Raw genomic sequence first — 19,043 nt, forward strand, 5'->3', positions numbered from 1 at the left:
CTGAGAGTTTGCTTCTACATGGAAGCAGGCGAGCTATGCTCTGGAAAGGCAACTAGTTTGCAATCCCTAAGTAGGACATTATTTGGTTGGTCTATATAAGGGTAGGGTAGAGAGGATAACACCAGTAGATTTGTTCCATCTGTTAAAGAACAAATCAAATGTTTAAGAGTAACTGACAGGACAGTGGTGGTAGGGGAGGTCCTTAATGAATACTTTGCTTCAGTATTCTCTAGTGAGACAGACCTTGTTGTTTGTGAGGACAGCGTGAAACAGGCTGATATGCTCAAGCAGGTTGATGTTAAGGAGGAGGATGTGTCGGAAATTTTGAAAAACATTAGGATAGATAAGTTCCCTGTGCCAGATGGGATATACCCAAGGTAAATTTGGGAAGCGAGGAAAGAGACTGCTGCATCCTCACTGTCCACTGGAGTAGTGCCAGATGATTGGAGGGTGGCAAATGTTATTCCCTTGTTCAAGAAAGGGAATAAGAATAACCCTGGCAATTAGGTAGGTGGTAGGCAAATTATTGGAGTGATTTCTGAGAGACAGGATTTTTGATTATTTGGAAAAGCACAGTTTGATTAGAGATAGATCAGCAAAGTATTCATTAAGGACCTCCCCTACCACCACTGTCCTGTCAGTTACTCTTAAACATTTGATTTGTTCTTTAACAGATGGAACAAATCTACTGGTGTTATCCTCTCTACCCTACCCTTATATAGACCAACCAAATAATGTCCTACTTAGGGATTGCAAACTAGTTGCCTTTCCAGAGCATAGCTCGCCTGCTTCCATGTAGAAGCAAACTCTCAGTTTTTGTTTGTCTATTGTCCTCAGCCTTTCACTCTTTCCTCATTTTCTTCTTCCGTTCCCTTCTCTTTTGCTCCTATTATGACCACTTTTAATGATTTCCTCATTCTCCAATTCCCCTTGCCACCTTAAACTTAAACTCTAACCCCTTCAGCTGCTGCATTTCAGTTTATTGCCTTTCTTAACACTTCCTTCACCCTCTCATTTTTGCAGTTTAAAAAAATTCAAATAATAGTTTTGAACTCATTTTAAAGTTTCAAATTAGTTCCACTGCAGCAGTGAAGATGCCTCATTTAATTATGCCATTAAATTATGCACTCAGAGCTAATAGGGTATTAAATACTACTGTTGTTCAATCGTCCTCTCCTTTGTGCCTACAAGCACAACATATATGAGCATCCCAGAATCATTACAGACTGTAGACACCCAAACTCACCTGTATTCTTAAGTTTTCCCAATTACAACACAAGGATGTACAGCACCTGCAATTTACCCTGGTCAACATGATATTAAGTACTTCGCTGATCTGTACCTGCATTACTCAGTGCTCAAAGTCTGACAGATCACATCTCTACTTATTTAACTAATACATTCATTTCTTTGTGTCAATGAGAAGCCATGAACAGCACTGATTGGCATTATGATATGTAATGTACAATGTTCTAAATATGAACAAAATAATTCTATTAAATATTGGAACAATTAATAGGTTTTATTATTTTGCTCAGCGTTTATGCTGAAACCCAGAAACAATCCGTAAAAGTTTCAAATTTTCATTCATAGTATATCAGTTCTTCCTTTGCATCTCTTTTGTCAATGAAGTACAGAATTTCACTTGTCTTTTCAGTCACATGGCCACTGACTGACTGTTCCTACAGACGCAAGTCCTTCACTTCAGTAGCATTGCTGTGTTTGGTCCAATTCTTCTTTTTCATTTTCATTTTCATCATGCTCTAAGTGTACAAAAAAGTATATATGTTAGGTACTTGCCAAATACATTTACCAGGAGAATAATTATGTTTTGCAATTGTTTTAGCTATTTTCCCAAAACCCATTTTTTGCAAAAAGTTCAATTATTTAAGACAAGTTTAAAAATTGCTGAAACAATAAGTAGCTGCTAATAATAATAAATTTCTCATTTATCGAAATAAAAAAAGTGCGCTATATTAAAGTTTTATTTTTCTTTTAGTGTGTATGAAAAATAGAGTTTAGAGACTAGAAGAGATGCTATTTAAAGCAGAGAAAACTGCTTTAGTGGAGACTGAGATAAGAAATGCTGGATGCCACGGTACAAGGCAACACAGTTCTGTAGGAGTGCTATTTTATGGTGTTACACAATAGTCTGGATTAAATCAAGAAAATGATTTGGATGTGAGCATAAGAGGTACAGTTAGTAAGTTTGCAGATGACACCAAAATTGGAGGTGTAGTGAACAGCGAAGAGGGTTACCTCAGATTACAACAGGATCTGGACCAGATGGGCCAATGGGCTGAGAAGTGGCAGATGGAATTTAATTCATATAAATGCGAGGTGCTGTATTTTGGGATAGCAAATCTTAGCAGGACTTATACACTTAATGATTAGGTCCTAGGGAGTGTTACTGAACAAAGAGACCTTGGAGTGCAGGTTCATAGCTCCTTGAAAGTGGAGTTGCAGGTAGATAGGATAGTGAAGAAGGCGTTTGGTATGCTTTCCTTTATTGATCAGAGTATTGGGTACAGGAGTTGGGAGGTCATGTTGCGGCTGTACAGGACATTGGTTAGGCCACTGTTGCAATATTGCATGCCATTCTGGTCTCCTTCCTATCGGAAAGATGTTGTGAAACTTGAAAGGGTTCAGAAAAGATTTACAAGGATGTTGCCAGGGTTGGAGGATTTGAGCTACAGGGAGAGGCTGAACAGGCTGGGGCTGTTTTCCCTGGAGCTTCGGAGGCTGAGGGTGAGAGGGGAAAGATATAAAAGAGACATAAGGGGCAACTTTTTCATGCAGAGGGTGGTACATGTATGGAATGAGCTGCCAGAGGATGTGGTGGAGGCTGGTACAATTGCAACATTTAAGAGGCATTTGGATGAGTATATGAATAGGAAGGGTTTGGAAGGATATGGGCCGGGTGCTGGCAGGTGGGACTAGATTGGGTAGGGATATCTGGTCCGCATGGACCGAAGGGTCTGTTTCCATGTTGTACATCTCTATGACTCTATGCGATTGTGATTACAACTGATGTACAGCATAAATCATTAATGATTTATATCTTCCCTCATCACAAATATGGTTGAAGGATTGAAGAAGCTGACATGCAGAAAATACCTATCTATGCTAAGCTAACCTACGAGTGAGAGAGAGGGAAATGTTCATAACCTCCTGTAGTTTCTTTTTACATAGACCACTTAGTGACTGGGCCATTGTCTGTTAGAGGGAATTTCTAGCAGACTCAAATGGTAACGTGAGTACCATTATCCTAGAAGCGTCCAATTTCACGGAGCTGCAGTTTCTTCAACCTAATTTAGTTTATGGAATTAGTTGCAACAACACCACTGGCTAGTTTTTTAAAACACACATCAGTTTACACAAGAATGTTGACAATCTCTGTCTACCACACGACCACCTCTCCTAACTCCTCTGTGTAGTCTGATTTTTTGTTTCTTTTACTGTAAAGTCCTTCTAAACCACAATCTCCTTCAACCTCTGGACTCTGGTCTCAATTTTTTCAGTGGTCCACCAAATAGAGGGCATGCCTTTAGCTAATTAGGCCTCAGCTCTGGAATTCCCTTCTTAAATATCTCAATCTCTCATTCTTTATTTACAATGCTGCTTAAACCTACCTCATGAAGGTTGGGTCAGACAATCTGTTAACTCCTTATGGATCTTGGTGTCAAATTTAGTTGTATTGCATTCCCATAAAGCTCCTAAAGATGTTTCACTATGTTAAATGCCAATTGTTGTTTTTGTATGCAATATTTTAGGCTGGTACCTCATTCGGACCACATTGTAAGAATTTACTTTTTGTCCAATTAATGTACATGTTTTGTGATTGTTTATGGGTCAAAAGATAACTTAGGTTTTAAGAGTAACTGAAAAAGCTGAAGAAACATAGGAAGTTGATTTTTGTAGCTCGTAAATAAATTTGAAAAGCACATTTTCTGCCCTTTGTTTTCTCCATTCTTTAAAATAATCTAGATTGTTAATGCCATGTTTTACATATTGCATTGGGACTATTTTTAAATCTAAAAAGCACTACAATAATGGGTGCACAATGTTCTGGATGAGATCTGACTAATGTTTTAACTCAATTTATGTTGCAAAGGCAAGTTTAAAAAAAATTGAGATGTGACAGGGACATGTTTAAGAGAAATGAGGAGTACACTCTATTAGAGTGCATACCTCCACAGTTCTGTGTTGGCTTCAGTGTATAGCTCTTCAGGTTTCTCCTACCTGGAAGATGCTTTGTACCTACAAAACTGAAACATCTTTATTAGAAGCTTCCATCTCATGGAGGATGCTTCAGGATAATCCAACAAGGTGTCTGAAAACATGGCAGATATTTCAACACCTATCATCAATTCTACCACAGCAACTGAGACAATTCACAACATTCTAAATAAAACAATAGTAGTCAGAGATGAAATAACCAAGAGATCATAGAGTGAAGCTTTGTGGGTGGAGCTAAGAAATAAGATGGGGATGGTGACGATATTGGGGTTGTACTATATGCCCACAGTCAATATGCAGGGAGACTGGGGAGACTTGCAGGAGCAATTGATTTGTCATAGTTGGGGATTTTAATTTTCCTAACATAGATTGGGACAGCCATAGCATTAAGGGCTTTGATAGGGTGGAATTTGTTAAGTGTTCAGGAAAGTTTGCTCAAGCAGTAGATAAAGGGTCCTACTCAGGAAGGGGCAAAACTTTACTTACTCCTGGGAAATAGGGCAGGACAAGTGACTGAAGTGACAGTGGGTGAGCACTTTGGGACCAGTAACCATAGTTATATTAGTTTTAAAGTACTTATAGAGAGGGATAAAACTGCTTCACAGGTTCAAGTTCTAAATTGGGGCAAGGCGAATTTTGATGAAATTTGACAGGAGCTTGCAGGGGTTGTTTGGAATTGTTTGTTTACTGACAAAGGGACCTCTGGCAAGTGGGAGGCCTTTAAAAAAGTGTGATAGCTAGAATTTAAGGTTTATATGTTCCTGTGAGGGTGAAGGGCAAGGTTGGCAGAAGTTGGTATCCTTGGATGACAAGAGATATTGAGGCTTTGACCAGAAAATAGGATGCATGGCGCAGGTACAGGCAACTGGGATCAAAACAATCCCAGGGAGGTATACAGAGGATACAAGAGTTTACTGAAGAAGGAAATTAAGAGGGTGAAAATGGGGCACAAAATAGCCTTTGCAGAGAAGATGAGGGTGAATCCAAAGAGATTGTTTAAGCATATTAAAGGAAAAAGAATATCTAAAGAGAGAATAGGACCCCTCCAGGACCAAAGTGGACACCTATATGTGGAACTGCAGAAACTGGGCAAGGTGCTCAATTAATATTTCTCCTGTGTTTACCGTGGAGAAAGACGAGATGACTTGGGAACTTGGGAAAGTTAGTGGTGATGGTGTTGGACATATTAAAATGTATGAAGGTGGATAAATATCCTGGTACTGACCAGATATATCCAAGAACCCTATAAGAGACTGGAGAAAAAATTGTGGAGGCTCTGGCTGATGTATTTGTATCATTGTTTGCCAGAAGTGAAGTCCTGGAAGACTGGAGGGTAGCGATTGTTGTGCCCTTATTCAGGAAGGGCTGCAAAGAAAAGCCTGGAACTATAGGCCAGTAAATTTAACATCTATGGTAGGTAAGTTACTGGAGAATATTCAGAGGGATAAGATACACATTCATTTGGAAGGACAGTGTTTAATTAAGAGTAGACAGCATGGCTTTGTTCTTGGGAGATTATGCCTCACAAATCTGTTGGGAGAAAGTGAGGACTGCAGGTGCTAGAGATCAGAGTCAAACCGAGATGCTGGAAAAGCACAGCAGGTCAGGCAGCATGCGAGGAGCAGAAGAAATTTGTTAGACTTCTTTGATGAAGTGACCAAGAAGGTTTATGAGGGCAGGGCAGTTGATGTAGTCTATGTGGATTTCAGTAAGGCCTTTGATAACTTTCTGCATGGTAGGCTGCTGTGGAAGATTAGACGGCATGTAATCTGGGGGAACTGGCAAATTGGATGCAAAATTGGCTTGTTGGTAGGAAGAGGAGGGTAATAGTGAAAGAATGCTTGTCAGACTGGAGGCCTGTGACCAGTGCTGTGCCTCAGGGAGTGGCACTGGGACCACTGTTATTTGTTATCTATATCACTGATTTGGATGAGAATGTTCAAGGCATGAATAGTAAATTTGCAGAAGACAAAAATAGGCAGTATTGTGGACAGTGAGGAAGGTTATCAGCAATTGCAGCAGAACCTTGATTAGCTGGAGAAGTGGGCTGAGAAATGGCAAATGGAGTTTAATATAGATAAGTGTGACGTGTGGCATTTTGGAAAGTCAAATCAAGGTAGGAATTTCATGGTGAATGGTTGGGACCTAAGGAGCGTAGTGGAACAGAGTGGTTTTGGAGTTCAGGTGCATGGTTCTCTGAAAGTGGAGTCACAAGTAGACAGGGCAGTGAAGGAGGCTTTTGCCACACTGGCCTTCCTCAATCAGGACATCGAATATAGAAGTTGTGATGTTATGTTACAGTTGTACAGGACGTTGGTGAGGCCACACTTGGAGTATTGTGTTCAGTTTTGATCACCTTGCTAAAGGAAAGATGTTATTAAACTGGAAAGTGTGCATAAGGGATTTACAAGGATGTTGCCAAGACTGTAGAGACTAAGTTATTGGGAGAGGTCGGACAAACGAGGACTTTTTTCTTTTGAGTGTAGGAGACTGAGCGGGGGAGTCTTACAGAAGTAAGAAAGATCATGAGAGGCATGGATAAGGTGAATGCTCTCAGTCTTTTTTCCAGAATTGGGTAATCGAGGACTAGATGGCATCAGTTGAAGGTCAGAGGGGAAAAAATAAATGGGAATCTGAAGGGCAAGATTTTATTTTTTATTTCGCTGAATGTTAGGAGATCCTTTTAAAAAAGAGAGGACAGGATCTTCATAAAAAATATATCAATTCTTTCTTCAATAATACTGTATGCACCAAGTGTCACTGAAATCTCTTTTCAGTTTTGGAGACAGCTTTTCAGGCAGAGACGAGTGTGGAAACATTATATCTGCTAACTTTCAGTGGTGGATGTGATTGCCAGAAGAGACTGTCTAAAACATATGCTGGTAAATCATTTATTATGTTGAAGGATTTGCAAAGCAGGGCACAAATTAAAAACAAGGAAGTTGGGCAAAGCATTAGAAGGTAGTAGGGAGGACCACTGAAGTAAATAACCCTTTGCATTCTCCTTAACTCTATTTGCCAAAGCGCTCTCCTGTCCCGTTTTTGCCCTGCTGATTTCCCTCTTATGTATACTCTTGCCTGTATACTCTTGTTAGAATTCACTCAGTCTCTGCTGTCAATACCTGACATATGCTTCCTTACCTTAACCAAAACCTCAGTCTCTCCAGTCATCCAGATTTCCTACACCTATTCATCTTTCCTTTCACCCTAATAGGAATACACTCTTTCCAGACCCTTCTCATTTTTGAAGGCTTCCCATTTTCCAGGTGTCCTTTTACCTGCAAACATCTGCCCTCAATCAGCTTTTGAACATTCTTTCCTAGTACCATCAAAATTGGCCTTCCTCCAATTTAGAGCTCCAGCTTTTAGATCCAGTCTATTCTTTTCAATCACTATTTTAAAACTAATAGAATTATGGTCGCTGGCTCAAAGTGCTCCCCCACTGACACCTCAGTCACCTGCCCTGCCTTATTTCCCAAGAGTAGGTCAAGGTTTTGCACCTTGTCTAGTTGGTACATTCACATACTGATTGTTTAGAAACAAAAAGGCTGTCAGAAAATTATCAAGACAAATGTCGTGAATTTTTACTGTCGTAAATCAGCCTGAGCCAGTAGCTGTAGAATTGTTTCCAGCTTACTAATAACTTGGTGATACTTCCTGATGTGGTATTCTTAGACTTAGAATTTTGCTGGTGTGTAAAATTCTTCCCCGAAAACTAAAATTTAGAATTTTATAGAATAACAGTGACAGCATATTCATTCTTAAAATACAAAATATAATCTTGTCAGGTTCAGAAATGCCCCAGGGATCCAACAGATTCAACTTAATATCAACAGACCAACCACCTGCTTTGTCCATGTACCAAAAGCATTATATAAAACCAGGTTATACTGTCCACTACAGTAAAATTATTTAATGTACATTCGAGCCCTAGTTTCACAGACCATAAAATGTACAAGCAAGTTGGCCATTCAGCTTACTGAGTCAGCTCTACCATTCAATAAATACATGGATGAACTGATAACCCTCAACTGTATTTCCTGCCTTTTCCCCTCCAAAACCCTGGAGTTCCTCCCTGAATTAAAAATCAGTCTCTCTCAGACTTGAATATATTTATTGACTAAACCTCTACACCATCTGCAGTAAAGAATTCTATAAATATTTTCCCCTCTCAGATGAGAAATACCTTTTCACCTCTAACTTAAATGGGTGATGTATTATTCAGACATGATGGCCTCTGGTTCTAGACTCTTGGAAAATAACCATTTGCTTCTAGCCTGTTAAGTTCCCTCAAGAATCTTATTTTTTTCAGTAAGGTCACTTCTCATTCTTCTGAACTCCAGCAAATACGGTTCTAACCTACACAATCTCTACTCAGAAGAGATTGCATATCCTGGAACAGACTACTGAACTTCTTCTGCCCATGCCTATATATCTCTGCTTAGATAGAGGTCCAAAACTGTTCAGTGTTTCAGGTGTGGTCTGACATTTACATAATATATTTAGAATCATTTTGCAGCAACCATCATTGCAGTATAAAGCCATGTCAAGTCTAACTTCAACGGATACCTGAAAGATTTAACAATATTAAATGACCACAACTATTCAGTGAAGACTAAAATTTCACCCGTTCATGCTATTCAAATGTGCACTAAACATAACTTTTAATTTCTGCAACTGCCCACATACATAAATAGCTTGCCTCCATTTATTACTATACATTAGTGCTCTACAGATTCCAAATCTTACTTTCTCTCAGCTGGCTGATAATTTTTGTCAGATTGTCAATTTTCTGCTCTTTTCTTTTCAGTTTTTGTTGGAGTACTCTGAACTTTTGCCGATGCTCTTCATTCTTCTTTCTCTCCCACGCAAGCTTCTTTCCTAGAGTTCTCCTGATGATATCAGGGCAAGGACTCATAAAATAACTGTGATCTTGGGGAAATGTCATTCCTGGCAAATCCTGATCATTACGAGATGAAAGCAGTTTTCCTCCTGCAGAGGAGTATTGCAGTTCTTCAGAAGCCAAAACTGGAGCTGATAAATGAGTTTGTGTTTCTGGAATAAGCACTTCTGCAGATATCCAAGTAGTTTCTTCCGATATAGTTACTTGGTCAGATGTTAGTTCTGCAGATGTTGTAAATAAACAGGGCACAACATTAGCCGGCACTGTAGGAACATCTACTGAACTCACAAGCACAGTAGATGTATCCGATAGTACTTCAGGTGCAGATAATACATTGGCTGTCCAATGGAGGGTATCTGAACTCAGAGCTGCAGCTGAATCTTGAGATTGATTCTCTGAATGAATAGTTACTAACTCACTTGAAACCGATTCCATCTTTGCTTCTGTTGTGTACGTTTGAGTTTGTGCACTGCAATTAAAAAACATGGGGACTTCTGAAGACTCTACTTCAGGTTTTAGAGGAACTTCCAACACTTGAGAAAATTCTGCTAAATTCAGGACTGCTGCAGCTGCTAGTTGAGCTAGCTTCCCTGTGTTGAGAGTCTCTGTGGCTAATGTAGGCTGTAAATCTGTGATGTTGGTTGGCTCAGTTGGCTCGCAGAGTGCATCAGATACTGAATTAGCTTGTGATTCCAAATGGGGCTTCTGTATCTCCGAAATTCTCTTATGTCCACCAGAAACTTTTGCCTTATGTGATCTTTGAGAGCTTGTCGTCTGCAAAACAGATAAAATTAATGTTTGGAGCAAAAGGTTCACCAATTTAATTTCTTAAATAAGGGTACTGACTTATAATAAACTGTGCCTACAGTCCCTACAGATTTGAAGAATGAGAGGTGATCACGTTTAAACATACGTACATAAACTTCTTACAAAGATTGATAGGGTTGATGCAAGAAGGATATTTTCTTTGTGGCATCTACAGCCAGTGGGTACACAGTCTCAAAATAAGGGGAAAGTAATTCAGACTGAAATGAAGAGGAATCTATTCAGGAAGTGGTCAATTTTAACCCAAAGGACTGTGGAGGTTCAGTTTTTCTGTATGTTTAAGACTGATACCGATAGATTCTGACATATTAAAATCACCAGGGAATACATAGGATAATGTAAGAAAATGGTATTCAAGTATAAGATCAGCTATGCTCACTGAATGGGAGTAGACATGAAAGACTGAAGGAAATTGGAGGTGTAGTGGACAGCGAAGAGGGTTAGCCTCAGATTACAACAGGATCTTGACCAGATGGGCCAATGGGCTGAGAAGTGGCATATGGAGTTTAATTCAGATAAATGCGAGGTGCTGCATTTTGGGAAAACAAATCTTAGCAGGACTTATACACTTAATGGTAAGGCCCTCGGGAGTTTTGTTGAACAAAGAGATCTTGGAGTGCAGGTTCATAGCTCCTTGAAAGTGGAGTTGCAGGTAGATAGGATAGTGAAGGCGACGTTTGGTATGCTTTCCTTTATTGATCAGAGTATTGAGTACAGGAGTTGGGAAGTCATGTTGCGGCTGTACAGGACATTGGTTAAGCCACTGTTGGAATGTTGCATGCCATTCTGGTCTCCTTCCCATCGGAAAGATATTGTGAAACTTGAAAGGGTTCAGAAAAGATTTCAAGGATGTTGCCAGGGTTGGAGTATTTGAGCTATAGAGAGGGTGAACAGGCTGGAGTTGTTTTCCCTGGAGCATCGGAGGCTGAGGGGTGACCTTATAGAGGTTTACAAAATTATGAGGAGCATGGATAGGATAAATAGACAAAGTCTTTTCCCTGGGGTCGGGGAGTCCAGAGCTAGAGGGCATAGGTTTAGGGTGAGAGGGGAGATATAAAAGAGACCAAAGGGGCAATTTTTTTTACACAATCGCAACATTTAAAAGGCACTTGGATGGGTATATGAATAGAAAGGATTTGGAGGGACATGGGCCGGCTGCTGGCAGGTGGGACTAGATTGGGTTGGGATCTCTGGTCGGCATGGATGGGTTAGACCGAAGGGTCTGTTTCCGTGCTGTACATCTCTATGACTCTCTTACCTACATCTATTTCTAATGTTCTATTCCACTATATTTATAAAACAAAATGCATTTTTACCTGGATCTTGGTATCCTGGATTCACTCAATTTACCTAGTGCTAGAATAAACTTCATGGGCCATTCAAGATGGATACTCTTAGACTAAATCAAGCCAATACCATTCTACCATCACCCCACACCTCAAACCCCCCCCAAATCCTCGATACCCCCTCCAAAACATTCTCTCCCTAACTCCTTACCACTGCCCTTTGTCACAAATCAAATCCTAAGGTAGGTAATATGTAGAGAGATCTCAGATATCTGTAAGAATAATAGTATTGTAATACTAGGAGATTTTAATTTTATAATATTGACTGGGAATGCCAGTGTTAAAAAAAATTTAACATGTAAATTTTTGACTCTCGAGTCAAACTTAACCTTCTCTTGGGGAAAAAGATAGGGCAGGTGACTTAAGTGTTAGTAGGAGAACACTTTAGGAATAGAGATCATAATTTCACTAGTTTTAAAATAAAATTAATAGTCACACAACACTACGTCATAAGCTTGTACTTCCATTTAAACCAGTTGGGCTATGACCTGGTGTTGTGTGATTTTTAACTTTGTCCACCCCAATCCAACACTGGCACCTCCAACTCAGTTTTAAAATAGATACAGAAAGGGATAAGCCTTCCATAAAAGTTAAAAGTTGTTGACTGGAGTAAGATGTTTAGTCAAGAATAAAAGAGAGAATCATGCATCAGATAATGACAACTGCGATCAAATGAATCTCTTCAAGAGTATAAAAAGAAGTGTTGAGGCATTCGTAAAAGGGAAACCAGGAGGACAAAAAAATAGGGAATATGAGATAGTCTTAGCAGATAAGGTTGAGGATAATCCAGAGAATTCACGTACATAAAGAGCAGAAGGGTAACTAAAGACAGTAGGGCCCCTTAAAGATCAACGAGGTAATTTTTGTGTTGAATGTCAGGAGATGGAGAGATATTAAATAAATACTCTGTGTAGGTTTTTACTGTGGAGTAAGAAATGGAGGTTAGATAACTCAGGGAAATAAATAGATAATTTGAAAAGAGTTCACATTACAGAAGTAGTGCTGGAGATCTTAGAAAACAAAAGATAGATAAATCTCCAGAACCTGATCAAATGTATCCCAGGATGTCGTGGAAAGTTAGGGAGGAAATTGCCAGGGCTCTGAACATAAGTATTTGTATCATCCATAACCATGGGTAAGGTATCAGAGGACTGCAGGGTGAAAAACATTGTACATTTAAGTTAGGCTGCAAGGAGAAGCCTGGAAACTATGGACCCGAGAGTCTGACATCAGTGGTGGCTAAGTTGTTGGCGATTCTGATAGGATTTATATGCATTTAGAGAGGCAAGGACTGGCTAGGGATAGTCAACATGGTTTTGTGTGAGGGAAATAGTGTCTCGCAAACTTGATTGAATTTCTTTGAATAAGTAACCAATTGATAGACGTTGTTTACTTGGACTTTAGTAAAGCCTTTTGTTATGAAGGTATAGGTGTACTGTACCTTTAAGAGAGAGAGGAAGCTGGCAAGGACTGAAAGCAGAGTGTGCTGTACCATTTAAAAATGTAATATTTGGTTGACTCAACAGCTGGCGCTGTGTTGCCATGGTACAAAAACAAATTCAAAATCTGGCATGTTTGAATTGTGCCCCAGATACCAAAATTCAATCTAATGAAACTTGAATTTAATGTTTTCATGACATCGAACCAATGAAATTATCCAATGTTTGGGGCTAGAAGACCAGACACTTTGAACAGTTGGGGGTAGAACTGCCGAGAACAGCAAAGCAAGCACCAAGACTGCCAGCAGAATAGCTCTCTGAAAGGTACCCGTCCATAAGAAATTTGTGCAGAAGACCAAAGCCAACCTAGAGAAAGCTACAGAGAAAGTTTGACATCTGAAGATGACAACTTGGTTTGAAATTGATTTGCTGTAAACCTAAGAGGGAATTTATCGGACCAGTATTGTAGAGTGGGAGGTAAAACATAGGTTTAAGAGAAAGGAGTTGCAAATAGCTGTGGTTTTAAATGCTCGCTGTTAGATTTCAAGGTTCATTTTTACTTTAATTAGTGAAATCTGGGATAGTTCTTTGCTTTGAAATTTAACAGATTATGGCTCGAGGTGAGCTGCTGTGTGTCGGGATTAAATTAGCAGAGGGGTTTAACCCATGTCATAACATTTTGATAAGGTTCCACATGGTAAACTAATTAGTAAAGTAGATCACATGGGATCCAGGGTGAGCTTGCCAATTGGATACAAAATTGGCTTTACAGTTGAAGGTAGAGGGTGGTGGTAGAGGAGGGTTGTTTTTCAGACTGGAGGCCTGTGATCAGCAGTGTCCCACAGGGATTGGTACTGGGTCCACTTTTGTTTGTCATTTAAATTATTTGAAAAAGAATTTAGAAGGCATGGTTAGTAAGTTTGGTGGCATAGTTGACAGTGAAGAATATTTAAGATTACAAAGAGATCTTGATCAATTGCCTTAAGTGTGGTAGATGGAGTTTAATTTGGATAAACGCAAGGTATTGCATTTTGGTAAAATAAACAGGGCAAGATTAATACAATTAACGGAAGGGCCCAGGGTAGTATTGTAGAACAGAGACACCTAGGGGTTCAGGTACATAATTCTTTGAAAGTTGTGTCACAGATAGACAGGATGGTTAAGGCAGCATTTAGCACACTTGCCTTCACTGTTCAGAGTACTTGAGTATAAGAGTTGGGAGTTATGTTGAATTTGTACAGGACCTTGCTGAGACAGCTTCTGCAGTACTGTGCGCAGTTCTCGTTGCACTGTTATAGGAGTGATATTAAGCTGGAGAGGGTTCAGGACAGATTTACCAGGATGTTGTCAGGAATAGAGGGTTTGAGTTACAAGAATAGATTGGATAGGCTGGGCTTCTTTTCATTGGCGTGTAGGAGGATGAGGGTGACCTTATAGAAGTTCATAAAATCATGAGGGACAAAGTGAATAGCAAGAGTCTTTTCCCTGGGGTGACAGAGTTTCAAACCAGGGGTCATACTGAAGGCAAGAGGAGAAAGATTTATAAAACGACATGAGGGATGTTTCTTTTTTTTTTAAAAAAAAGGGAGTGTTAGCATGTGGAATGAAGTACCAGAGGAAGGGGTGGGTGTAGGTACAGTTACAACATTTAGAAGACATTTGGATGAGTACATAAATAGGAAAGGTTTGGAGGAATATGATCCAAAAGCAGGTCGGTGGGAACATGGTCGGCCTGGACTGGTTGGATCAAACGATCTGTTGCGATGTGGTATGACTCTACTGCAACTTGTGAAAACAAAAACATTCGTCAAAAGAACTCCTTGGTGATACCCTTAATTTCACTGGTCAGTAAAAGCATAACAATTCAAAAGTTTCCACACAACATACAGCTTACAATTCTTCTCAAAGTGTGACGGTTAACATTAGTGTACCAGTTCAAAATCATAGAAATTGTACTTTTAAAAGGACACTTTATGAGTCAGTCAGTCAGTCAGTCAGTCTTTATTAATACACTGAGACCTCAATAGCTACTTAAAAGATAAAATTTTCTAAAGCAATCAAGATTTGGATTATTTGATATGTAATGGGAAGGGCTCATTAATTCATTATAAAAAGACAGACTCCTGACAAGGCATATTTGTGAAAACCTGTGATTGTCTAGTGCAGATATTTGATTTCCATCAATAATTTACTGAAATAAATGACACTCACAATAATGGTTGAAACTCTACCTTGTTTGTCGGCAGTGGAAATATTGTTGGAACGGAATAGAATCTTAAATGTCGTCTATCATTCCTTTCCTCAAAACAATCTTTTGTGAAGTGATCACTACAGAGAGTTGCTCTTGGTGATGGCATCCAGTTTTCCCGTGCTACAGCTTTTAACCATTTTGCCATGAGCTCAGGTCTCGAAAAAGGAAATCTACAATCAACAGAATCCAAAACAAAGTAAAAGTATGGATTCAACAACTTACTGTAACTGCAAACGTCTTAAATAGCATTTCAAAGTTTATAATTTTAGATGCTTTGTCAGTCAATACCCCTGCCCCACAATTCTAGGCATAACAGACGATTTGCAACTGCTCTAAGTATCTTAAAAAATTATTTGACAATTCAATTTTAGTCAGTTAAATAATGTAGAATGTTGGGTTTTAACATAAAGCAGATGAATAGTCACGCCAACTCTTTCGCTGTGAAAATAAACAGATACTCAACAATAGGTTACAAAGCTAAAACAATACATGAATAGGCAAGAAAATACACATTAATAGGAACGTCAAGCAGACCAATATCCAGATGTTGAATTAGGCAGCAAAAGATTTACCAAAGTTTAACAAAGCTTTTTTCGTAAACTGGTTATCTTCGCATAAACATCATTTTTCACCTTTCCTTGCCTGCAATCTAGCCCAAGTTGGGAAGGACTCAGCTCTTAGATATTCTATTCTACTGTTGTCCTCCAGCACTCCATTGCTAACTGCAAGTTCTTATCTGATCGGAGTCATGCTCAGCTGAACTTGTATTTTTACAAAACTTTCTCAGGTTTATGAAATGAACCAACTTCCACTGTAGAGTGTCACTGAATAAGTTCATCAACTCAACAGTCCAGGAAATAATGTCACCGTCTCACAGCATGACAAGGCCCAGCTCAATGACGTCACTCAACCAAACTCATTATTGAATTTCAGAATGACAAGTCATAAAATCAAAGCCAACCAGGAGCACATAGATGATAGTCCAGTCAATATATTGATATGCCTGAAACATCTTTAGCTGGCACCATCATCTCCATTATTATGCCACCAGTCCCAAACCATTGTCCTGAACCAGAAGCCACAATTTTTCATATTTCCATTGCTACCTAGAAGTATTTATTACCAATCAAGTATACAGTGCGCTCAATACATTAACTATATAATTACTGAGAAATTTCAGTGCAATCCTGCATCAGCTTCATGATGATGTAATTGCAAATGTGTTATGGGAAGTCTGAAACAGATGAATTCCAAATCCAGACCAGTAATAAGTATGGCTGTGTGATAGCCCTCATACTATTTACAATCAACATTCCCTCTAAATTTCTTTCTTGCTGCACTAGGCATCTGAGGTCCATGCACAGCTGCAATTTTTGGAACTGAACCTTAATGTCACAATACTGCACTGATGCCAATCGCCATGTACAGAATCTTGGAGCAGCTGCCTTCCAGAAATATTCAGGAGCCAATGTTCTAGTTAGATGAAGGAATTGAAGGAAATATGTATTACTACAGAACTGTGCTACAGAAAATTCTAAGGTTAATGGGTGACAAATCTGATAACCTATATCCCCTAGAGGAAGTAACCTTGGAAATATTGGATGCATTGGCAGTCATCTGAAATTCTATAGACTCCAGAGCAGTTACTACAAATTAGAGGGGTGGCAAATGTGACCCTACTGTTTAGAAAGGGAGGAAAAGAAAAAGCAGAATTCCAGATCAATTAGCCTAACATCAGTAGTGAGGAAAATGCTAGAAGCTATTACAAAAAGGCATGATAACATAACAGTTTGAAAGCATTAACAGAGTTGGACAAAGTTAGCATGGTTTTATGAAACACAAATCAAGCTGAAAAATTGACTGGAGTTATGGTAATGCAACTGGAATAGATAAGAGAGAACAAATGAATGTGCCGGATTTGGATTTTCACAAGTCTTTTAATAAGGTCTGACCTAAGAAATAAGTGAACAAAATTAAAAGACATAGGATTGATTGTAATATATTGGAATGGATTAAGAACTGGTTGACAGATACAAACAGAGAGCAGGAATAAGTGAGGCTTTTTCTAGACGACAGTCAAGTTTAAGTGGAGTAGCGCAGGAACAAGTGCTTAATATACTGCTATTCACAATATGTACAAATGACTCAGATGAGACAGCCAATTGCAACATTTCCAAATTTGGAAAACTAGGCAGGATTGAGACTGTCATGAGGATGTAAGAGGCCTCACGGCAAATTAGGCAAGCTGTGATGGCAAACACATGGCAGATGCAACGTGTGACAAAGTGGAGTTAAATGCTTTGGTGTGAAAAACAGATAAGCTGAGTATTATTGAAATGATGATATAGTACAAAATGTGCATGGGCGGGTGTTGCACCAGTCAATGAAAGCAGACAGTAGCAAGCATTAATGAGGGAAATGGTATGCTGCTGACCTTCATTACAAGAGGATTTGAGTTCAGGAGTTGGATATTTTACTGCAGTTGTACAGGAACCTGGTGAGACCACACAATATTGCATGCAGTTTTGGTCTCCTTATCTAAGAAAGGATATACTTGCCACAGAGTGAGTTCAACATCGACTTACTAGGGTGACACTAGGGTAGCAGGGCTGTCCTATGGGGAGAGATGAGTTCAACTGGGCCTGTATTCACTTAAGTTTAGGAAGATAAGAAGGGATCTGATTGAAAAGTGCAATATCTTAACAGGACTGGAAAGCAGGAATATAGTATTGAGATACAGTATCAGTCATGATCATACTGAATGGTGGAACAGATTCAAAGGACTGAAGGGCCTACTCCTGCTACTAGTTTCTATCTAATAATGAGGGAGAGCAATAAAGGAAAACAAGTGTTACACTCAAGATCTCACTGCTCATATGCTGAAAGTTCTTCGGATTGGAAATAATTTCAGTCACACAAAGACCCGTCATGCAGTAGAAACTCCCAACACTGAACAGACAACATTCTCAAGTCAATGGACAGGCAATAACCCCGTACTTCACCTCAAGAAGTTTATTATGTTATCAGGCTATTGCTGACGCAAAGGAAATAATTCAGTGCAGACTTAAAGTTTTCTTACGATTGACTTTGCCGGAATATATTGTTGCACCCTTCCCTCCAGCATAAAATTGCACCTGCCTGATATAAACTCGACGCTATTTGGTGAAGTCAGTAGCAATGCATGTTCACAAAACAAGGCCAACTAATGCCAATGGCTCAAAAGTAAACAGAAATGTGATTGATGTAATTCTTAATTCTGGGAAGGGCATTTTCTTAAACTCCTTTCAAGCTAACTTTCTTCGCTCGAGCTAGTTTAGAAAGTAAATTTAATAAACAATATCACGAATCGGGATGCGATTGAAGCTGTGGGCCAATACAGACATATGCAACAGATTGTACCATCCGCCTACGGAGTAAGGGGGCGTAAAACAGTCACAGAATAATAGAACACACAAAAAAGGGCCTTCCAAATGTCAGGTTTACCCCCACCCCCCAGTAAAATGCTTTAGGAATATTCTAAATAATTTTACTGTAGATTTTTTAATCGCAAATAATAACGAATGAAATGAAATGCAGAAACATACAAAGCAGCGAGAAATGACAGCTTTCAAGAGGACCCAAAAATTGACAAGCTTTATCATTGCCCAGAGGTTAATTCTAAAATCGCCTCCAAGCTTACATCAACGTAACTTAGTAGCCACGTTAAAAAAACCTTGTAAATTTTCACGCAAGAAGATTAAAGTTACAATTATAATGCAAGTAACATTAAAAAGAAAAGATGACCTCCTAGCTACACTACCTGTGGAAAGTTATACCGCTCCCTTTCTTGAAGCGGTTTTTGCAGTCCAGTGCACTACAGGAGACTGGCATTTTCTAGCTGCGGCCGCCAGCATCCACCACCCGTCTGCCTGTCAGAAAGATGGCGGTTGTCCTCTGTGACGTCAATTGGAACCCGGCCCCAGGATTCGAATTCTGGAGAAAACATACACAACGTTCACATTCTATAATGTAATCTCCATTCCTAGCAATGTTTTATTTCA

The 19,043-nt window shown here is 39.3% G+C and overlaps 2 protein-coding genes across 3 annotated transcripts in view; both read right to left on the reverse strand.

Moving 5' to 3' along the window:
• Window positions 1-1,479: 1,479 nt before the first annotated feature.
• LOC122555925 (uncharacterized) lies at window positions 1,480-18,932 on the reverse strand. The gene is made up of 4 exons (XM_043702202.2): window positions 18,803-18,932; window positions 14,984-15,173; window positions 8,989-9,916; window positions 1,480-1,763 (listed from the first exon to the last, which is right to left on the reverse strand). The coding sequence occupies exons 1-4, from the start codon at window positions 18,871-18,873 to the stop codon at window positions 1,705-1,707; spliced, it is 1,248 nt and encodes a 415-aa protein (XP_043558137.2). The 5' UTR covers window positions 18,874-18,932; the 3' UTR covers window positions 1,480-1,704.
• The window catches only part of LOC122555923 (coiled-coil domain-containing protein 150), a 148,559-nt gene continuing 148,359 nt past the window's right edge, over window positions 18,844-19,043 (reverse strand). Inside the window, exon 25 of one of the 2 annotated variants that reach the window (XR_015759190.1) lies at window positions 18,844-18,975. Coding sequence is in view for 1 of the 2 variants with exons in the window: in XM_087993592.1 (XP_087849718.1) it covers window positions 18,877-18,975 (99 nt within the window). In the remaining variant the exon portion in view is untranslated. The remainder of the gene's footprint in view (window positions 18,976-19,043) is intronic. The other variant, XM_087993592.1, reaches the window with a different exon arrangement.

This window comes from Chiloscyllium plagiosum, unplaced genomic scaffold, assembly GCF_037043375.1.
Source record: "Chiloscyllium plagiosum isolate Xiang-an unplaced genomic scaffold, Cpla_swu_hap1 HiC_scaffold_13, whole genome shotgun sequence".
NCBI classification, from domain to species: Eukaryota; Metazoa; Chordata; class Chondrichthyes; order Orectolobiformes; family Hemiscylliidae; genus Chiloscyllium; species Chiloscyllium plagiosum.

What these genes read in the sequence shown, in the direction of transcription:
- LOC122555925 (XM_043702202.2), bottom strand. Translation starts at nt 18,873, where the DNA reads ATGCCAGTCTCCTGTAGTGCACTGGACTGCAAAAACCGCTTCAAGAAA. An exon ending in AGCGGTATAACTTTCCACAG is followed by an intron (nt 15,174 to 18,802) that starts GTAGTGTAGCTA and finishes TGTTGATTGTAG; the next exon opens with ATTTCCTTTTTCGAGACCTG. An exon ending in TATCAGCCAGCTGAGAGAAA is followed by an intron (nt 1,764 to 8,988) that starts GTAAGATTTGGA and finishes TTGTACACTTAG; the next exon opens with AGCATGATGAAAATGAAAAT.